At 40.7% G+C, this 22,825-nt stretch overlaps 1 protein-coding gene across 2 annotated transcripts; it reads right to left on the minus strand.

Moving 5' to 3' along the window:
* Positions 1–340: 340 nt before the first annotated feature.
* LOC147635447 (lipid droplet phospholipase 1-like) lies at positions 341–17,254 on the minus strand. 2 transcript variants are annotated; one of them, XM_086802715.1, is made up of 11 exons: positions 16,950–17,145; positions 15,010–15,244; positions 13,810–13,877; positions 13,650–13,720; positions 13,225–13,482; positions 12,821–12,984; positions 12,600–12,655; positions 12,444–12,496; positions 12,243–12,357; positions 1,135–1,232; positions 341–715 (listed from the first exon to the last, which is right to left on the minus strand). In XM_086802715.1, exons 2-11 carry the CDS (start codon positions 15,192–15,194, stop codon positions 644–646), a joined length of 1,140 nt encoding a protein of 379 aa, XP_086658841.1. In that variant the 5' UTR covers positions 15,195–15,244; positions 16,950–17,145; the 3' UTR covers positions 341–643. The 2 variants fall into 2 exon arrangements, with proteins under 2 accessions (XP_086658841.1, XP_086658842.1); XM_086802716.1 differs by lacking the exon at positions 15,010–15,244 and having other exon boundaries at positions 16,950–17,254.
* Between the last annotated feature and the right edge of the window lie 5,571 nt (positions 17,255–22,825).

Raw genomic sequence — 22,825 nt, forward strand, 5'->3', positions numbered from 1 at the left:
GCAGCCCAGTATTGGCTCCTTAGTGTGGTGAACAATGCACACATCTCAGAAAATTTTTACTCATCCATGCTCCATTTTCCCCGTGTGCATGCGCGCACGTGCACACATCTCAAGTAAAATTTGGAATTCTGAGTATTCCACGAGACCCGGTGCCATTACAAGCAATGTGCAGTGGTAGTTGCCCAAGGTTATCTATATGTACTCATGCCTCCACTTATGGGTTTTAAAACTATCATCTATTCTTGTACCTGCCTACAATTCCAAACATCGACTTTCATTTATTGGCATCAGCAGATGTGGGGACTACACAATGTTGAAGTAAAATGCTCAAGATATACAGTTGTGATGAGAAAAACTGATAATACATGTTTAATTGCCGTGGTTATCTGTCTTGCCTTAAACTTAAAATTGTTAATTTTAAGGCAAATACCCAGAAATATTTGTAGACTTGCCTTGATTTTGAATAAAGAATATAGAGCTTAACAACCCCTTTGCTTCTATGAAGTTGAAACCATAAAAGCATTACAGCTTACTTCTATGGTTTTCAAATCAATAAAGGCATAAATCAACCTCAAGCAAGTAGACACCCATAGCTCGACACTTCCCACCACGTCATGAGAAAAAGAGGAAGGCAGTCACCCTATTATAATACAAAGTTGTCGATGATATGAGTGATTACATCTGCCCCCTCAGAGTGCATCCAGTAGTATTTCACCTGTATAAGCTAAATGTTAGTATCCATGGTACTGGATTAATTCTTTACAAATAATTGAAGACCACATAATCCTTGACACCGAGTCCCGTAACACCTACCTATCCATGTCATCTGCATGGGAAAAACCACCAAAAATATGCAAACAGAATATGGTCTTGAGACCATTGCAAACACAATTGATATCCACTCAGGGAGTGTATATAAACACCTCGAGCATCAATCATTCCTTACAAGTGAACCCTCCTATATCCTACACGCAGATGCAATCCACATCTGTGTGGTGGCATGGCAATTCAACTTCCCATGCAAGTAAATACTACACAACTACCTTCTTGCATACTCTATGTAATGGAGCCAGATAGAATTGCATTGAAATGCCGAACAATTAAGAGTGCACATCTTGGAGCCGATAAGCATACCTGAATTGTGCTGTGAGCAGCCAATTTTTGTGGACTTCCTGAGAAGCTCACATCTACCCTCTGCCACGATAGCTGCCTTAGCCCAGATATCATCTCTTCTGCACATTGAGTGTATAAAGTTAACATATACACACCTTGTACAATTTTTCCTGCTACAATCAATCATTCATAGCACACACTATTACAAACACAGGAAGATGCAAACAGGATCAACTGTATCAGACAGTACCCAAAGGCCATGTGTGCTACATATTTCAGACATTATGAATCGTTCTGTTCCAGAAGAAAGGTAACAGCATACCAAGCAGGAATGCATTAGTGTTGTCATGTTTCAGAAGCTCAAAATAAAATGTTCTTTTCTATCAAGTTTCAATGATGCACGATCAAAGCATATGCATGCAAGTAGCTAGACAGAGGTGTGGAGAGGCGCAAAATGTCTACACCACCCTTTTTTCTAAAGAGTGGCCTGACCAAGGCCAACATGCTTGGCACCGAAAGGGAGCATGGACACAGTTTTCCTACTGCAGGAGCAAATGGCCTTTTGACTAAAAGTTAGAAGTCTAAAGATTTACCAAAGGCACTTGACAGGAGGAACACTTGAGTGCAACTCTGCCTAAGATTGAGTACGTCATGTGAGGAATTTGGCTTGGTTGGATTACAGTGGAGGGCTTACATGCAGATCTAAAGCTCCACTGAAGTGGGGGCTAAGGGAGTAGAGCTTCAGGTTAGTGCACATTATTAAAATTTATAAAATCAAAGGCTATGTTTCATACTTCCCATCTGCAAAACAGATAAGACCAAATCTTTAGTGCATGGATTAAACCATAAGGTTAGTTGCCCGCCCCCACAGACATGTCTTTGGGATTTTCGGACATCCCCAAAATTAGCACACATTCACATGCACGAATCCAAGCAATATCCACATGCAAAAACAATTCACACTCATATGTTCATTTCCCATGCAATCATGCAAACATGACACTAAACACATGCAAAATTATCAGACAATCCTCCCATCTCGAGGAATCAGGCACCGACTGTAACATGGGTGCTTGCAAAAGCGTGTTTATGATTGATTGATTGTGATTAGCCACTAATCAAACTTAAACCCATGCAACAAACTGCTGCTTCTTCATGCTCAATACGCAGCATAGAGAGATGACCTAATCTACCATGTATTACTAACATGAAGAATATGAAATGCTGAATAGAGATACTCAATGGTAGCACTACTCCTCAGCTCTCAATGACTCAATGATCGCTGACTGATCAATGAATGAACATGACTAAGACCTAGTCCATTGTTGGTGAGTTGGCTACCAACCCTAATAATGATGTCCAACTAAGTGTGTTCACACAATAACCCAATAACTCTTGTCCACACTCGGCTGCTCATTGGGTGCCTTGACAATACTACAATGATCTCGCACAATAGCCCTTACAAACACATGAATAAGACTACATACTCGATCTCTGAGCTGGCCAATGGGTAGAAGCATGTCCATGTCACACTTAGGAGAGTGTGCACGTTTAACTTGGAGCATGGGTTCAAATGATGCTCCAACTCGGTACAAATCTTTTGGCGAACTCGCTCTCTGCTCCACACACCACTACAAACTCTAATAGCATGGCTATTGGACCTGGTGTCTCCAATGATGTCTCTACCACTGCTTCTTCGGGAGTGCGGGTACTCTAACTATAGCCCCTCTGCCTCTCGATGCTCAGCTAGCATGCACCACTGCAGAATTGCTCATCTCATCCTGCTCCTCAATGGATTGGGAGAGAAAAGTCTGAAACTCACTTGATGACACCTCCCTGGTCTAGAAACTGGAATGGACTCCATTGTTGTCTTCCATTTATCTGGATCACCTCCAAGCTAGGTAGTGTTTGCTCCTTGGGCTCATTCTCCAAAATCAGCTCCTTACTTTCGGGAAATCTGTCACCGATACCACTTCCTCTCTTGAAAGGTTTCTGCATCCTCGAACACAAGTGTCAGGCCACTTGTCTCACTTTGGTTCACTTTCTTGCCACATGTCCCAATCTAAGAGATGGGTCCTTCCATAATCTTTACCTTTAAAAATTATCCCAACTAGTAGAGATTCTGTCATAGGTACTTTGCCAACTCTTGGTATCTGCTCAATTCCAGATGTAATGACGCGAACAGAATTTCCATCGGAGTCGGGCCAGAAATAGCAACTCTCCTAAATTTTAGGAGTGTGGTCCCTTGTATTCTAGGATAATCCCCCATTCCCAAAGCTTGTACTTTCCAAATATTTAGACATCCTGGAGTCCACAAGACCCCTTTCAGACTGGGAAATGTCCAGGCTGGTGACAGCATGAAGACATCATTTTCATTGTTCATTCATTCATATCATCATTTGTAGAAGTCTAGAAATCAGCATAAGCGTATAGAAGGTGTTAGAAGTCATCTCCTGTCTATACATTTACACCAAGGTCTTTGTTGTGGGTGTGCCCGCCCGTATTAGGTGTTTTCTCATTTTTCCCCACTCTCCATATTTTTTCCCGTTTTTTCCCTATTTTTACCACGTGTGGGAGGCAGTTCTATGGCTCTTGGCTGATCCAAACACTGGCCGACTGCTGGTCAGGGTGTCCTGGATGCTGGCCGACTGCTCCTTCTGGTCCCCGACCTCTCATGTGTGCTGGCCGAGTGTGTACAGCTGGCCAGCTGGTGGATTGCGGTGTGCGGTTGAGGAAGATGAATGAACGGACCCTGGCATTGACACGATCCCACAACTATGCTTGTGCCTCCCGGTCCTTACGAATCGACAGTAACTCCCCTTCCTCTACCTCCGGCCGTGGAACCCCAACAACAATGAAATCAACAAGGTCACAAGACTCCAAAACAGATTCCATCATTACCTTCCACATGCCGTAGTTATTCCCGTCCAACTGACGGTCCACTGGGAACGTGATCTTCACATGTCTCTCAACCATCTCAAGCAGATCTGCCATTGCGGGGATGTAACTGAAAAGGGTGGGTGAGTGGGTGTGAACAAAGAAGAACTTAAACCTGCAAGTGGCTGTCCAGCAAATCAGCCCGCCTTCCTTTTGCTTCTCCTCTTCTCGAACAGTCCACCAATCAGCAACACAACAATCCCCCTCTTGCTCACACAATTCCCAAGATCTATCAAGAGCCTAGAGCTCTAATACCGTGTTAGAATATGCAGCGGAGATGGAGACAAAATTTGAGAACACAAGAGCAAGTGCAGAAAAAATACAACAATGGAGAGAGAGAGAGAGAGAGAGAGAGAGAGAGAGAGAGAGAGAGGCGTGTAACTCTGCTCTATATACACAAGGAAAATCCCGAAAACAAGATACAATGGTGTAGGGGCCATGGGGCCAGGATTTCCTTGGAAGTACAGATGTGGGTTATGAACCCTACAAAGTCATCGACGATGCGGGAGCACATTAACAAGCAGCAGGAAGTTCTTCAAGCTGGGAAGGAGATATCATCAGAGGATATGGCCATAACATTGCTGTCGCATTTGCCCTCTCAATACTCAGCATTCTACTCGTCTTTGATTACCAATGGCAGGCTCAGCACCATCACGTGGGAGGAGCTTGTGCCTACGGTCTTGGACCAGGAGGAAAGATTCTCAAACCCTCCACAAGGCGGAGGTTCAGAGGCCTTAACTGGCCAACGGTCGAAAGGCCGTAATAAGGGCAAAGCAAAGGCTTCATCGGAGAAGTCTTCTGAGAAGAAGTCCGACTCAGATCGCGAGAAACTGAAGGCAGAGAGGACCTGTAATGATTGTGGCGAGAAAGGCCACTATTGGAGACAGTGTCCCAAGCGGAACATGGAGAAGGGTGAAGAATCCTCAGCAGCAACCGTGAAGACTCCAACATTTGTGCACTTGGAGATGATGGACACCGATGTTTCATTTTCTTCAGGCAGGAAGGAGGTTGGACTCCTCGCCGCTACGGATACTCGGGTGTGGATTCTAGACAGTGGTGCTTCCAGGCACATGGCTCCTTCCCGTTCGGATTTACAGGATCTCTTCAAGTATTCTGGTCACATTCTTACTAGGGATACATCCACTATCCAAATTCACAGTGAGGGCAAGTTGGAGATAATTCCCAATGGCACAGGGGGAAAGCATTCCTCCCAGGTGTTGTATGTTCCGTCACTTGGTTTTCATCTGTTGTCAGTGCATCAGGTTTGCAAGATTGGCGTACGGGTGGAGTTTGATGAGCATTTTGTTGCTCTCCGGGACAAGCAACAGGCCAGGTAGTTTGGGAAGGCGGAGTGGAGAATGGAGTTTACAAACTTTCAGCACTCTCTCTCCCAGGTCCTCAGTTTTGTGATGAGAGGCAGTCTGGTAATGGCCACTAAGTGTGGATGCGCTGCAGGTGCAGGCTTTCCGAGACCAGATGCAGAATAGCTTGCCAGTTGATGGCAACAGTTGGCAAGAACTTTCCAGTACAGATGTTGGTAGTTCTTGTGTTCGTCAGTCAGATGAAACTTTACAGGTAACTTATGCTCTGATGTCTCGTAGTATTCGGGACAAAGAAACTCCTGTAGATGAGGAAGTTCTTTCCACGGGGACCTCTTGGAAAGCTAGGCAGGTGACAGTTGATTACTTGCAGAAGGAGGTGGATGTTGCACATTCTCCAGGCTTTGTGGTTCCGGATTCAGAGGAGGTTGGTTACAGGTTTCCGAAGGCCTTGAGTGGTCTTCAGCGGGTTTCCAAGACTTGGCATCCCACCGTAACAGTTGTTGATCCTTGTGAGCAGTATGGTGCCTCTCTAACTCAGAAGCAGAATGGTTCATTGATTTGGTTGATGTATACCAGATTAGACGGGAGCTTCCTGATGAGGCTGTTGAGCTCATGTTTCAAGAGGGCTCTTTGGGAGGCAGGATTGCGTATCTTGTGTTTCTGCAGCATGCGAAGGATCTTGGATTCTTTTATACAGGAGGGGGATTGATGGATGGAGTCCCACTCCATGCTTGGAGTGACTCAGATTGGGGAGGAGATCCAGACACGAGGAGATCTACTTTAGGTGACCGTTTTACCCTTGGCTTAGGAGCAATTTTATGGAGCAGTAAGACACAGCTATCTCTTGCCTTGACAACAGAGGCACAGTACTAAGCTACTTGTGGTGCTGCTTGCGAGGTGGTAAAGTTGCAGAGGTTACTTGGCAAGATTGGGTTTCCACTGGTGGAACCCACGGTCATCCAGAGGCACTTTGTTCGTGAAAAGATCATTCTTGCTAGAGTTTTGTTCGACGGAGGATAGCGCGGTGGACCTCTTCACGAAGTCGCTATCTCAAGCGTTGCTCCGGCGGCACTCCAGCTCCCTAGGGTTGGTTCCACAGCCAGGAGCTCAGAGGGGGTGTTAGAAGTCATCTCTTGTCTATACATTTACACCAGGGCCTCTGTTGTGGGTGTGCCCGCCTGTAATAGGTCTTTTCTCATTTTTCCCCACTCTCCATATTTTTTCCTATTTTTTACCAAGTGTGGGAGGCAGTTCTGTGGCTCCTGGCTGATCCACACACTGGCTGACTGCCGGTCAGGGTGTCTTGGATGCTGGCCGACTGCTCCTTCTGGTCCCCACGTTACATGCATGGAAGCTTTGTGTCTTCTTTCAACCCAATAATGTACTCAATGCCAAGGAAGTTAGGAACTTCATGCTCCACAACACCACAACCATAGTTTTTTTCATACTCGTATGGAAAATATTCCATACTTCCATACCCGTATGCGTATGGTCACGTATGGAAAAACTTTTCATACTTGAGCCAAAAAAGAAAATGTTTTGCATCTTTTCTAGACACTGGCAGGGTCCGCATTTGTAATTGATATGCTTAACAAAGAAAAAGATGAGGAGCGCTTGATTGCCTTGCAAGATTTGCAAGAGGCAGATGAGGCTTTGGAACCTCTTTCGATTGCTCCACCCTCTACAGATGGCCAGCCATCCTCTAGCCATGTTGAGACATCATGCTCAGTTGCTACTGAGGCTTATGAGTTTGATGAGGAGGAGGAGGAGGAGGAGGAGTTTGCAGATGAGAATGAGGAGCCCATTGATCATGCTGAGGATGAGGGAAGCTTTGATGAGGCTAGGGTTACTTAGTATTCTTCCACTCTCTACGTATGTTTTGTCCACTACTTATGTTTTTCCTCACTGCTCAAGAGTTAGTCTACAGGTTTGGCGGCTTGCCCACTGAGCAGTGAGCACTCCATCATGATTCATCCATGTTTTTGCTCGCTTCCACTCATGTTTTATTCAGCTTCTTCAAGCTTGGACCTCCTCATGTTTGTCCACATGGCACAACCTACAGGTGACGGGTTTTGGCATTTGCCCACTCCACACTCCCTAGTCCCTACTTATATAACATGTTACATGATACATCATTGATCATACATGTATGATGTAAACAAGTTACAGTAATATAAAGTCGAGTTTGGATTATGGATCTACATCATTTATGTTTTTTCTAATCCCAAAATCTTTGCAGTTTCAAGTTTCTTTGGTTTTTCGTGTCATATGTAGCATGTTTTGCCTTAAATTTAGGGTGACGTATGGTATCCAACGTATGGAATTTATTGGGGGTGTGAACCGTACTTTTTTCATACTTCCATACCCGTATACGCATAGTTGTTTCTCGTACGCGTACAAACCTATTCGTACGTACGAGTCGTACGGTACGATACCGTACGAATTCGTGCGATATCGTACGGTGCGAGTTAGGGTTTTTTTCCCCCCCCCCCCCCCAAAAAATTTTTTCCCTTGAAAAAAAATTTCCAAATGCTTAAAAAAAATAGAAACCCTGCTTTACGAAGATCCCAAATGCTCGCAATACTTCGCAACTTTCGTGTCCACTCAGTAGTATTCCATATGGGGTTGTGGAGAGACCTAAAAAATCTGGCGAGGTAGACTGGTAGTGTACACTTGATTGGTAGGATGAGAGAATCTTGCTACATCACTTGGGGATCCCTGGTATAGGTAGGCTAGACAATTAGATTCTCAAGTTATGCACAAGGGAGAACATTTGGACATGGCCATTTTGATGTAGAGAGGAGTCCCTAAACTTATCACCCTAGATGCACTCCTCGTATTTGTGCAAGGACGGTCCCTTAGTCATAAACGCTACACTGGGAGACCTTTGGTATTGCATTACCCATCCAGGTTCTTTTTTGGAGACAATCGGGAGATCCAACCGGGAGAGACACATATCCATGTACTGGTTTCTCAAGCACTGTAGACTCCTCCCCTCCCAACCTTCCCTCACATTCAAGCTTGAAGCTCCATAGCTTGTAAGTGTAAAAAATAAAAACCGTATTTTAACGTACCGTATCCCAAAATTTCATATCGTACCGAATATTCCCGTACGGTATCGTACCGTACCGTATCGTATTTTCGTACCGTGACAACTATGCGTATACATTTGCCGTATGGTTCCCATATGGAAAAACTATGACCACAACTAAACCACACCAATGTAGCCAACTCTCTGGGCATGGTGGATCCTATTCAGCCCACACCCATTATGTGGGCTCCCATAATCTAATTAGTCCAGTCCAGCACCTGTGATCCTAGTCCATCCAACAAGGAGTCCAGCACTCGGATGGGCCGAGTCACGTAATGACCAAATATGTCTATGTAAATCCAAATATATAGTGTGTCCTAACAAGCAACATCCAAACCTGTCCGTGTAAATCCAAATACGCAATGCCAGAATGTGTCCATATCTCACCAAATCAGCCCAAACGCCACCAAAACAGCTTGGTTATCACCACCCAAGAGCACCAAGTCAAACTCGGCACACCTAACACCTCCAAAAACCATTCTTATCAGCTAATACACAGCTGGTGCACAAGTATTGGTGTACAGCACCTCGAGCCCTGAGCAATGCCTTCAACAAACTGTACCAGCACTTTGACAAGCCGTTGATGACATATAACAATCCTTTGACCAGCCTAAGTACTTGCCCTTACTGTCCACGCTATCCACCCGATCCTGCCAGGCCTGTTCACATAATCCAGCAGCTGGTTTACACTGTTTAAGCTGTCCAACAGCCTGTTCACACTGTTCAACTGCTTTTCCAACCTATCTAGCCATCTGCCCATGCTGTCCAGCCTCCATACCAGCTCTGCACACATGCGGCATGCCCCTACAGTCCATACTTGTGTTGGTACAGTCTGTACAGTCCATACTACAGTCAATATGGCTGTCCATTAAGCCCTTGGGCTGCATGCAATTGATTCCATGATGGGCTGACAGGGTCAACCAACTTATAAGGGTAGTGAGTTGATTTTCCTAGTGCTTTTGCCCCATGTATTTTAATAACTACAAAACTAAGTAAGTGCGTATTTCAAATTTAAAAATATTGTCCCAAGGTGGCAGCCTAGTGGAAAAGAATTTGGACTTTCTACGGGAGGTCAAATCCTCTTGGAGACACCTCATTCAAAGGGTGCATTCGCATGCAGGTGTTGCCATCCGCACACCTTGGGCCGTCATCGTTTGATTGTCCTGGTGCTTGCTTCCACCCTCCTCCTCGGCGATCCCCAACAACAATGTGCAATGCTCGCCCTTCAAGCTCACGCTCTGGATCAAGGATGATGGTTGCCATCGACATCAATGATCACAACTCAACCTGCGACGCCCAGTTCTACCAAAGTTATGCAAGGTGTTCACTCCAGTCGTTCCACGGACTTGTCCCCACTGCCTACAAAGTGGCCAATATTTGGAAGGGTGGTACCCCCTTATGGTACTGGGGCGGGGGGGGGGGGGGGGGGGGGATGTGGTGAGTAGTATGGGGTGTGTAGCCGGGTGAAATTCCTGTGTGCGACTAGGAATGGAATAAGAAAGACCTCATGCAAAAAAACAAATAAAAAGGATTCCGCTTCGAACTAACCATCTGCAAAACATGTAAGACCAAATCCCTAGTATACAAACTGAATCGTATGGTTAGTTGCATACCCACACACGTGTCTTTAGGATTTTCAAGCATTCCTGAAATCCACAAACATTCACATGCATGAACAAGCCAATGTCCATGTAACAAAATTAATCTATAATTGGAGATTAATTAAACTCTTAATTTTAAGCTCCTCTCTTTATGCAACCATTCCATAATATTGTTTGATGCAACGGATACAAACAAAGCCTAATACACTCTAAGTGCAAGCCCTAGGAACATTAAAAACCACATTAACAACAACCAAAACAACGATTTAAGCTAAAAATTAAGAAAAAAAAACATTCTTTATAAAACAAAAAAGAGAGCTATTCTACATTGTCTTGGTTAATGGCTTCCCATGAAAAAAGAGAGCTATTCTACATTGTCTTGGTTAATGGCTTCCCATGAAAAAGATGTGGTTTTGGAGATTTGTATGTGATTTGGTAAGCATGCATTAGAGAGAGAGATTAGTAAAAAGATCAACAAGAACAAGACTCTATTGCACAATGGGAGAGTTCTTTGTATTATGAGAGATATTCACTTATATACATGGCCATCAGTGTTCACACTCACTTAAACTGTGGGACCGGCCAGGCACTTTAGGCTCATAAGAGGCATAATGCTATTACAATGACTACTCTCATAATATATCCATGAAGTACATCACTTGGGACTTCATCCTAACTTACTACCATACTCTCTTGAAGTGAAAATCGCCATAAGTATTACATAGGACCATTACGGGCACTCATCCAAGTTGTAGATTTGAACACCATGTATGACCTTTTGGTGTATCTACCTTGACTCCTTGATATAAGATAATGATAGTAGCTCTTGTTAACTCTAAGAATGGGTTAGCAGTTACCCAACCGTGGCTACTCCTCATAAACAAGGATCATATTTACATAAGCTAGCTAATTTAGCGTTACACGGATGGAGCATTAATAGTAGTCTCTCACACTTATATCATATTGGATCTTTTAGTTGGAATAATGGAATATTAAGATCAATAAAAAACTTACATTTTCGTTCATTAGTGTGCCATGCCCATATATATGTGATTTAATATGCTAGTAAAAATGTATAATTCACTTGAATCTAATGTATATAAACACTCTAGTAAGTAAAAGAGAAGTTACAAGAAAACAAATTACAATATGTATATATAAACACTCTAGTAAGTAAAAGAAAAGTTACAAGAAAATAAATTATTTAATTCAGCCTTCCAACATTATCCACCAAATTGTTGCTTAACAATGCATAGAGAGAGCTATACATTATGCCTTAGTCATAAGAGACTTGAAATCATAGGTAATTTTTACACTCTTTATATTTATAAGCACAAACTTTAGTATTAATCTATTAAATATCAAGTAGAAAATTAATAAAGAAACCCTTATAAGCTAACTCCCTCTAATATTTTTTTAATATAACTACCAATTATATATATATTTTAAAGAAAAAAAGAAAGAATGGGAAGCAATCAATCAAGCCTGTTGATTTTAAACACTCTCTCCCATTAAGCAAGTAAGAAGATATACACGAACAAAATTGAGTTGCGTTTTTTCATGCAAATGTTGAATATAAAATATCTTTTCAACAAAGAATACATGCAAGTAAGAAGCCTAACAGAGTTGTATCAACTATCTTAGAACATGCGAGTAAGGCGATTAGAAAAAGAGGTAGTAAACTCTTATGATAAGGGAAACCACATCATTAATATTTGGAAAAAGTTAATGCTACTACATAAATACCTCTTATCAAAATTATTCAAGGTGCCTAGAGCAGATAAAGATCAAGGGTTTCCATGAATGACTTTGGTAGAACTAGCTACCATTTATAAGGTGGATAATGAAAGTGCTCATATATCACCCACCCTAAGTTAGTTTCTAGCACCCATCTAATAAAAGAAATTGATCACACTACATAGTGATCTTGTACCAAAATGATTCAAAGTACCTAGAGTGTATGAGGATTAAGATCTTCCACCAACAATGACTTTAGTTGAGTTAATTACTATTTATAAGAGGGCAAATAATCAACGTGCTCATATGGCACCCACCTTGATAAAATCAAGCCTTCTCATAATAACATAAAGAAAGAAGCACCATCAACACACACCTAGCAAGTTGCTGAAACCTTTCATTCATTACAAATATTTACCAGCTTTAAAGATAAGAGAGTACCTTCAATAGGGTCTAAGGCTGGCTTTCTAACACTAGTTGGCTCATTCGTATCAGGAAGGACATCTTCGACATGAACAATATGTGGGTACTTGCTATCAATTGGTTCTCCTTTTAACTACCATCGGAAGGCCATAACAAAGAGTTTAGTCCTTCGAAAATGCTTTGACACATGAAGGCATTGACTTTGAAGAAAAAAAATACCTGTGGCATTTCACATTCTCGCCTGATTGTGGCGGTTCTCCATCCCACCATATCTGAAGCAAGTTAAGGTAAAATCCGTACCATATAGCAACAAAGAAGCGCAAGGCCACTCCATAGCAAGAATTGTATTATGCAAGCACATTGGACAAAGGATACGATCAAAGTTCATGTTTGCATAAGCAACCCGGCGTTGAAATACCTGCAATGCAGATCTGCCCAAACAAAGGTTACGCATTAGAGTTCGCTGTTAAAACCTCTTCATGACCTAGAAGACAATCGATTTCACCAGTGAGTACATTATAACAACTTGACTTCATCATTATACAAACTTGAAATCAGGTTGAGTAGAAAGAATGTAATGAGATGAATTGACTGACATGAACTGCCCTTCGGGACAGTCAGAGACCAAGCGCCGTAGCAGGGGAGTTTGAGACTCATCACCGTCGGTAAGGAAAAGATGCCTCCCAGTTCTTCCCACAAACCAGTGGGCACTAAAAACAGCTACTCTCTCCAAAAATGTCAAACCGCACAAAAATGGAAGCTGTCACAGCCCAAAATTGAATAAGACTCTAAGACCAAGCATACACTTCATCCAGATGAATTTCCTCTAAAGCAAATATGAGCATGGCCATTCACATGGTATACCTGGTGCAAGGAGATTGTACCACATGGCACAAGGATATGGTGAGATTTGGCACAAGAATATTGCGAAACATGGAGAAAGGGAGGAGATGCCACATGGCGCAAAGAGATGATGGAACTTAGGTAGTTTTGAGTGTACCTGCCAGTTTCCTCGCAATCCAATGTGAGGTGTTGCAACAGTTACAAAATTTACTGGCTGCAAACCCAAGATTGTTCCATGTGAAGGATCTGACCCAGGAGTTTCCTCCGCATGCCCGTTGCTTGGTGAGCTAGGTGAGCTACTCTTTGGTGGACAAAAAAGTTGTCCTATAGCATATCTTGCAACCAGCCCGCCCAATGAATGGGCAACAAAGGAAATTCTTTTTAAACCCGGTGACTCCTCAATAACTTCTTTCACCTGTGTGGAATGCAAGCCAAACGCAGAACCCTGGGAATGTTACAAAGTGCTTACTGCTGGGAATACATGAGGCAATAGAACTCAAGATTGTGAGAGCCAAGCTGCACATTGACACAGATAGAAAGGATACAGGTTATTGAGTGGACCGAAGGGGGGGAAATTTTAACCTCCTCTGCAAGTCTATGGCCCATGACATCCACTCCGTCAAATGTCATTGTTGCTGCATTGCGAGCACTGCCTGAAACCAATAACTTCCATTTATTATGACACCATAACTGTAAAACAGTATGTTTAAAAAAGAATGGGTGAAAGTAAATGGAACCTTACAGTGCACTAAAACCTCGCTTCCAAACCTTGACTGGAACTGATCAGCTGCAAACTTCCAATTACTAGCACTGTAACATTAAAACCAAAAGCATTCAGTCCATGCAAGTTGGTAAGGCATTCGCATCACCTAGCAGGGCTCAGGTTTGAACCCTAGAAATACCTTCATATGATTAGAATATATCCATACTTAAAATCGAGATAACCATTGCACCTATTTACAACAAACAAACACGAGCAAAGTAACACTAGAAAATTTTCTATAAAAATTATGACAACAAAAAGAAAATTCTGAAAATGTTCAACCCTGTTTGCTGCAATATCACTGTCTGATATGGATTGGGTCAACTTTGTTCCACACGAGATGCATTTTTATCTTGCTTATGCTATTATTGATCTGAAAAGGAGCTCGCACATTAAGAACATGATAAGAGACACCACAATAGCTAGCAGCCTGGTAACATTCTTCTAGAAATCACCCTCCTAAACAGTCCTGCTCTGATGTACACCTTGGTTTGTACAGAGAACATAAAAGCACTGCCAGGGGTGGAGTAATGCTGCAATCCCTCGTCCCCTGACACATATTCACCATTGCAGACTGCCTGCCATGGTAGATTGCAATCTGATCTTGATATTTGATCTTCATTTAATAAGCTCTGAATCATAAGGCAGTGCCTAGTACTTCCTATACATGCTTTAGAAAAGTTTACCTCGCACTGACCCTAAACCCTAAACCTCCAAGTTTTCCCCCTTCTCGAAGTTCTGCTTCTTAGGGGTTGCCAGATAAATACACACAAGACCAAAAATTCATGTGCATTCTAACAGCCGTCTATGGATCCTGCTCCTTTTAGTAATGTTCTACGTTCACTCATAATTGAGTCAATGAGATCCTTCTGCCTCTAACCAATTTAGATGCGTCAACATGACCCATTCAAGCTGTTTCCCATTACCGCCAGCTATGTGATTGACAAGACCAGGCCAGTCCAGACATAGCCATGTGATGAACAATTTCCATGTATGCCTTTCTGGCTTTAGGATTATTTGTGAAGGGGGATGGATGGTTGACGATGATCCTGGATCCTAATGTGTGCAGGAAAACTCATTGCCAGTGCAAACTAGGCCTTAACATGAAAGCGGTTGGTTTTATTAAAAAGAAAATGTTGAGCTGTTTATGCATGGATATACAGAGCAGGAGGAACAAACCTGCCCACGATCCCATTGACCATGATGACGAGGTGCTTGGCGGAGGGATTGTTCAGCTTCCCATTGGCGTCAGCAGAAGCTCGAGGAGTAGCCTGACTATGGCGAGAAAGGGAACTGGACTTGCGAACACAGCAGAAGCAACCGTAAGAAACGTTTTTGGAGCGAGGCGGCGGAAGGTTTGCCATGGCCACGAGGAAAGGTCAATCAACTCATACGAGTTCTGGAATTTCACGTTCTGCAGAAAAATGAGAGACTTAGGATTTCGGTCACTGCAGGAGCAAAGGGTTTTAGGGTTTAAGGAGCAGATAGAAATTAGGGTTTCGTGACCTCTTCTGCAGCTGGAGAGGAAACTAGACTTTCAAGATCTCTATTGCAGGTGAATTAAAAACTATGTGAAGACAAAACTAGGGTTCCCGGATTTCTTCTGCAGGTGAAGACGTTTGGAGCGATCTTTCAGGCGTCTTCTGAGAAAACTAGAGTTTCGAGACGGGGAAATTTAGGGTTTTAGGACCCCTATTTCAGAATTACTAGTGCAAGGGAGGGGATAATTATGGCTCTCTGAAGATTTTAGGGTTCCGGGTGGGGGAGATGGTGTGTGTTTTACAAGCAGAATATAATAATGGAGGGCTGATACATGGATCTTGATTTGGGTCCTTTTGTGCAGCAGTTTTTTAAACCTTAATAACCCCCTTTTAACCTTTAAACCAGTCAATATCTGTCACATTGCTACACAGTTTTTTAAACCTTAATAACCCCCTTTTAAACCAGTCAATATCTGTCACATTGCTACACAGTTTACAATTGTTCTAACCGGGTAGGGTAAACAGTTCAAGAGAAAACAGGATTAATATGCCCCTCAATGTGAACCTTAGGAAACGCTAAGGTTTCTGTAAACTAGCGCTATAGCCTAGTGGTATTGGGTGAACTGCTTTTCTCCTCGAGGGCTTGAGTTCAATTCCCCATGTCCTGCCTGTATGTCACCATAAGAGCCTAAAAGCCTCTTGTGTTCGTCCTCTCTTGCGCTATACAACCTCGCATAGAAGGTCTCTCCGTCTCTTGCATGGTCTGGAAACCCTAATTTGCAGCGCAGAGAAGTCCAACGCTCCTCTCTCCCTCAGAGAACGGTCTCTCCGTCTCTTGCATGGTCCGGAAACCCTAATTTGCAGCACAGAGAAGTCCAACGCTCCTCTCTCCCTCAGAGAACGGTCTCTTTATTTTTGTGCAAAAACCCTAACCCGGTAGCTTCTCTCTGTGCATCAGGAATGGGGTTTTGTGGAACTGCCGTGGGCAATCTGGACATGGGCCAAGGTCAGTTCTCTGCAGTATCTAGAATTATCATGCATTATCCACTTCCTAAACCCTATAATCAGCACAATGCTGGTCGCATTGCCTCCAGGCTCCTTGACTACCAACCTAGAGAAATGCAAAAGGAAAGAAGCACACACTGTAAGATCATTTGCAAATAAAACCGTGAGAAAACCTAAACCCTAACAATTGCTGCCCCCAGCTCACGAACAAAATTAAAACAAGCCCGCAAACACCCATCCCTAACGATTATTGCTGGCAATTCAAGGTATGTTTCTGCACATAAGGGTTCTCTCTCTCTCTCTCTCTCTCTCTCTCTCTCTCTCTCTCTCAATTGGGCAAATTTTCCATCACAGCGCATTGCAGTATCATGGAGATCTAGCGGCAAAATATGCTTAAATTTCAATATCCACTTTTAATCAGTCTCAGTGCGTGCTGTGTCTATATAAGACACAACCGAATTGCAACGATTTCCTATGCAGGAAAAAAGGAAACTCCATTGCAATCGCTTCGATCCACCCACCGACGAACCCCCCGCCCCCCGAAAAAAACAGAAAACAAAAAGGGGGAGCGAGAGAGAGAGAGAGAGAGAGAGAGAGAGAGGGGAAAGCCCGAAAAGGAGAATGGGGACGGACCTGCCAGCGATGCCATTGATCATAACAACGAGGTGGCTAGGTGGTGGGCACGAGTCTAGATCTGCACCAAGGGAACCCATGGAGTGTTCAGAGGTTGAGTGAGATTGCCCCAATGCTGCTCCGTCCTCTCTCACAGAGATTCTCTCTCGCCTGTGGGTTGCGTGTACGTGTGTGCGTGTGTGTGTGTGTTTAATTTTGGCTATGGCTATGGCGATTTGCACAGCAGTAGAAGCGGAGGATTAACTGCATCCGACCCTAACTAACCACCACGCCCACTAACTACATCACTGTGTTTTGTGTGTGCCTTTACCAGACCCACGTGTCTCTCTTTTTTTCTCCCTTACCCTCATCGTGCAACGCGTGTCCTCCCACGATCCAACCAATGAAGGTTTATTTATATTTATGAGACAAAATTTTGTTTCCGCTTTGAAAATATATTTATATTTATATAAGGAATGCCTTGAATTTTGCAATTTTCAAGAGTTGAGAAAATAGGTTGTCTAGTCCATGAAAAAAAAAATGCTTTTCTTTGAAAAATTTTGTAGTTAAAATATATAAGAAATTCCTCTAGAATTTTGCAATTTTCAAGAGTCCAGAAAAATAGGTTTTGCAAGAATGTTTTTTTTTGCTATCAAAATATTTATAGCTAAAATATATAAGGAATGCCTGGAGAGTTTTGCACATTTTAAGAGTTGAGAAAATATGTGAACACACATATGGGCCTCCAAAATTTTTATTTTCACTTGCAAACACTATATTTTGCAAGTTTGAAAGGACAAAATTGACCTCCAAAATTTTTATTTTCACTTGCAAACACTATATTTTGCAAGTTTGAACGGACAAACTTTTATTAGCATCTCTCTTGTTAAAGCAACGTGCAAGGAGTTAGATGGACAATTTACATGTCCATCAGGATAGCCCCACCCTAATGCACAAGGATGGTTCTTAAGCAACAATCGTCACAATTTACAAAATCAAAACTACGTAATTATAAAATTTAATGTTGAGATGTAGTGCCCCTAATGTGCACACCTATTTCATCTTAGTTAAATTTATCTTACTTATATTCGATCCATATTTCAACTTAATAGTATTTTACGCATGTGACCTACACTTACTCCAAAGAAACTTCTTAATTTCAAACTTATAAGCTTGTTATTTTTTTAATTGTAAATAGCTTGAAGGACATTGTTCAATCCCATTTGAACAATGTCCTCTTTGTCAATTTTGGGGTTCCTTTTTGTGGTAGGTGGTATAAAAAGTCCCTTACACAACCTTTTGTTCCACCAAGGCTAGGCCTAAAAGGAGTGCCCACCCTACTCCTCTCTATCAGAGTTATGGATAGATTAATCACCTAGTGTAGACTATGTAAATTGAGAAACCAAGTGATGGAATCAGAGTGGAGAATTAAATGAGTTTATTGTGGTTAAGTTTATTGTGGTTAAGTTCAATGAGTTAAGTACCTAGGTGCAGAAATGTTGCCATTGCAATAATGTCAAGGTTGGAATAGGGTTCAAGATTACCCTTATAAGAACACATCCCTCCTTATAAAGGAGTTCTTTAATAATATCTTTTCACTTATTCTAGTTTGGCAAAATCTCCTCTTTTATGACAATGTGTAGTTATTTTTATACAATTGGCCATGTGCTATATTTGAAGCATGATAAGAGTCAAACTTTTGGCTTTGGGGGTTTGGAAAAGGAAGTTAATTTTATAAATCTTATTTTATGAGAACACAATATGAACAAAGAGGCTTTTCCAAATCTTTAGCACATTGAATATGACTTGCGTGCTTGTGATCTTTCCACATGGGTTTTGACTTCTAATTCTCTCTGCTCACTGATTTGTCCATAAAAAACCTAGGATAATGCTTCACTCCTTTAATTCAACCAATCGTAAGTTGGTTGAATTAAATATGCATATTTAATTCAACCAATCGTAAGTTGGTTGAATTAAATATACATATCTTTATAAGTGGACCGTTAGCTTTAACGATAGCATAATGATAATTTCTACTTATAAATCTAAAGAGCTTAACATCATTACTTTCATTCTTATTTGAAAATTACTTTGTGTCATTTGTGAAAACAAGTAAAATATTATTGATGGTTGAGAACTTCCCCTAAATATTGTCTATTAAGAAGAGCGTAATTTGGTATAATAACCTCTAATCGCACGTCTTTTTTTTTTGTAAAATTTACTCTCCACCATTAGGTGTGCATATGATTGTTACATTGACCTACTAAGAAATACAAAGGTTGGAAGATGGATGTGGAATCTCTTCAAATGATTCAAAGTGTGGGGATTTGAAACAAGCTAATCCTTTAAGTCCAAAACATGCAATAGAAGAGGAATGCGTATTAAGAAATTATAGCCTTGATTTTATCAAGGTGGGTGCCATATGAGCACGTTTATTGTTTGCCCTCTTATAAATAGTAATTAACTCAACTAAAGTCATTGTTGGTGGAAGATCTTAATCCTCATACACTCTAGGTACCTTGAATCATTTTGGTACAAGATTAATATGTAGTGTGATCAATTTCTTTTATTGGATGGGTGCTAAAAACTAACTTAGGGTGGGTGATATATGAGCACTTTCATTATCCACCTTATAAATGGTAGCTAGTTCTACCAAAGTCATTCATGGAAACCCTTGATCTTTATCTGCTCTAGGCACCTTGAATAATTTTGATAAGAGGTATTTATGTAGTAGCATTAACTTTTTCCAAATATTAATGATGTGGTTTCCCTTATCATAAGAGTTTATTGCCTCTTTTTCTATCACCTTACTCGCATGTTCTAAGGTAGTTGGTACAACTCTTTTAGGCTTCTTACTTACATGTATTCTTTGTTGAAAAGATATTTTATATTCAACATTTGCATGAAAAAATGCAAACTCAATTTTGTTCTTGTATATGGAGAGAGTGTTTAAAATCAACAGACTTGATTGATTGCTTCCCATTCTTTCTTTTTCCTTTTATATATATATATATATATATATATATATATATATATATATATATATATATATAATTGATAGCTATATTAAAAAAATATTAGAGGGAGTTAGCTTATAAGGGTTTCTTTATTAATTTTTTACTTGATATTTAATAGATTAATACCAAAGTTTGTGCTTATAAATATAAAGAGTGCAAAAATTACCTATGATTTCAAGTCTCTTATGACTAAGGCATAATGTATAGCTCTCTCTATGCATTATTAAGCAACAATTTTGTGGATAATGTTGGAAGGCTGAATCAAACAATTTATTTTCTTGTAACTTCCCTTTTACTACTAGAGTGTTTATATATACATATTATTTTAATTTGTTTTCTTGTAACTTCCCTTTTACTTACTAGAGTGTTTATATACATTAGATTCAAGTGAATTATACATATTTAGTAGCATATTAAATCACATATATATGGGCATGGCACACTAATGCCTAGAGTGCCTGGCCGGCCCCATAGTTATGGCCACGTATATAAGTGAATATCTCTCATAATACAAAGAACTCTCCCATTGCGCAATAGAGACTTGCTCTTGTTGATCTTTTTACTAATCTCTCTCTCTAATGCATGCTTACCAAATCACACACAAATCTCCAAAACCACATCTTTTTCATGGGAAACGACTAACCAAGATAATGTAGAATAGCTCTCTTTTTTGTTTTATAAAGAATGTTTTTTTTCTTAATTTTTAGCTTAAATCGTTGTTTTGGTTGTTGTTAATGTGGTTTTTAATGTTACTGGGGCTTGCACATAGAGTATATTAGGATTTGTTCTCATCCAAACAATGCTATGGAATGCAATTTTTAGGTCTTTTTAGAGTTGAACATAGAACTAGAATCATTAATTTTTAGTTGATTTATATGTTTTCTGTCTGATTTGTGTTCATTAGAGTGTTAGCAAGCATTAAGAGTAGCTTAATCCTTAAAAAATTTATCAAAACCATTTAAAAGCTCTTGAAATCGACTAATCTTCCTTAGTTGACTAGTTTTTATCATTAAGGAGGTAATTAATCTAGTTCAAGACGCAAAAAGATTAGTAAATGTGTTTTTTGGGATCGAAATTGATCATGTGAGAGGTCGAAATTAGTGTTTTTGAGTGTTTTGAGAACATCTCGATACATCAAAACACTTAATTACATCAATTGGACGAATTTCCCTCTCTTTTACTTAATTTTACATAAAGAGAAGAGCTTAAAATTAAGAGTTTAATTAATCTCTAATTATAGATTAATTTACACATTAGTTGATACACATAGCTTAGAAATTTCATGCTCTATCCAATGATGTGCTCAATGGTGTGAATTAATTAGTGATTAATGGTTAATTATAGCTCTTGATTAGTCTAAAACAAGGAAAGATTAGTGGAAGGATTAATCTTTGATTAATTTCTAAGCACTTTTTTACATGACTCATTAAGGCTAATGAGGATTGAATGAAAAGATACCAATGAGTTGTCAAATTGTCCATTTTGGGGGTCATTTTCTAAGGGTGTAAGGGGGTGTCATAAAAGTGGACTTTTTTGATTCCCACTTGTCTTTTTGAAAAAATGTCCATATCTCCCTAATTTAAAATTCAAAAAATATTCCCCCAAAATAGGAAATTCGAATTTTCATCTAGACTCCAAAATTAAAAAATTAAAAAAAACTTGACATTTCACGCCTTAAGCGATTCACAGTTCACGCCTTAAGAGCTCACACTCAAAAAATAAATACAATCGATGTTTCACGCCTTAAGGTTTCATGCCTTTAGTGGTTCACGGTTCACACCTAAGGCTTTCATGCCTTAAGGCCTCACGCAAAAATAAAAATAAAAAAATCGGACGTTTCATGCGTTAAGGTTTCACGCCTTAAGCGGTTCACATCGTACCGTACCTGTTGTTTCATGTCGTAAAACAGCTCTCGCATTAAAAAATTTAAATTTATTTATTTTTTTCGTAAAGTCCGTTTTATGCCGTGAACTGCACCCTGCTAGTTCACGTCGTGAAGGGGGGTTCGTTCAGTAACCCAAAAAAAGTGTATGGAAAACATGCATATTTAAAGGCTCATATCTTCTAAACCGTAAATTCGATGAGCGCGCTCTAGTGCTCATCGGAAAGCTGGCATCGAGCTCTTCGAAATTCGTTTTGAGCATTCGAGGGGACAAAATCTATCATTTTGGCTTTTGACCAGTAGCCTCAAAATTTGACCTAGAAATCGAGGCAAAAAAACGGTCCTTAAAGTACTAAAATCGCCCAAAATAGTCTGAAAATGATTGCGAACCATATTTGGGCTACTTTTCAAGTGTCTAAACGATGAAATCACAAAAAAATCAAAGAGAAAGTTGTAGTACTCCAAAAATACTACAACTCTCTCATATAAAGTTTTCCCAAATTCCTTTTGGAACACATTAAAAAACGGGCTCCAAAACAGGGAAAATATTTTCGGGGGAAAAATCATCTTGAGACAATGATGGAAAATAAGTTTTGAGATTCCCTCTTCCATTTGGGATGCTACTAGCATGCACTTTTTTCAGAAAAAATATCTCTTAAGAGGTTCACGTGCGTGTTGTCTAAGCTAACGGACTATAAGAAAACCTAAAAAGTTAAAAAAAAAAGTGCTTGCTCATTAAAGGAGCAATTGACAACGTCAAGATAGGGCCATAATAGAGGGATTATGTGGGCTCACACTCAGACTGAACCCAATGGCTGATATCTTCAAGCCATTGAGATCCATGCCCCAAATGCATCTCCCTATTCCATTTGCCATGCCTACAACAAGCGTGTCATCGAGTTTTACACCCACTGTCACATCAATCCCTCTAGGATTTGGCCCCTTCCCTAGCACTGTCACAAGTCCTAAGCCTTTAAACATGCTAGGTACTAATCCTC

The sequence above is a fragment of the Cibotium barometz genome, chromosome 9 (assembly GCF_041138505.1).
Source record: "Cibotium barometz isolate CiBa-2024 chromosome 9, ASM4113850v1, whole genome shotgun sequence".
Classification (NCBI taxonomy): domain Eukaryota; kingdom Viridiplantae; phylum Streptophyta; class Polypodiopsida; order Cyatheales; family Cibotiaceae; genus Cibotium; species Cibotium barometz.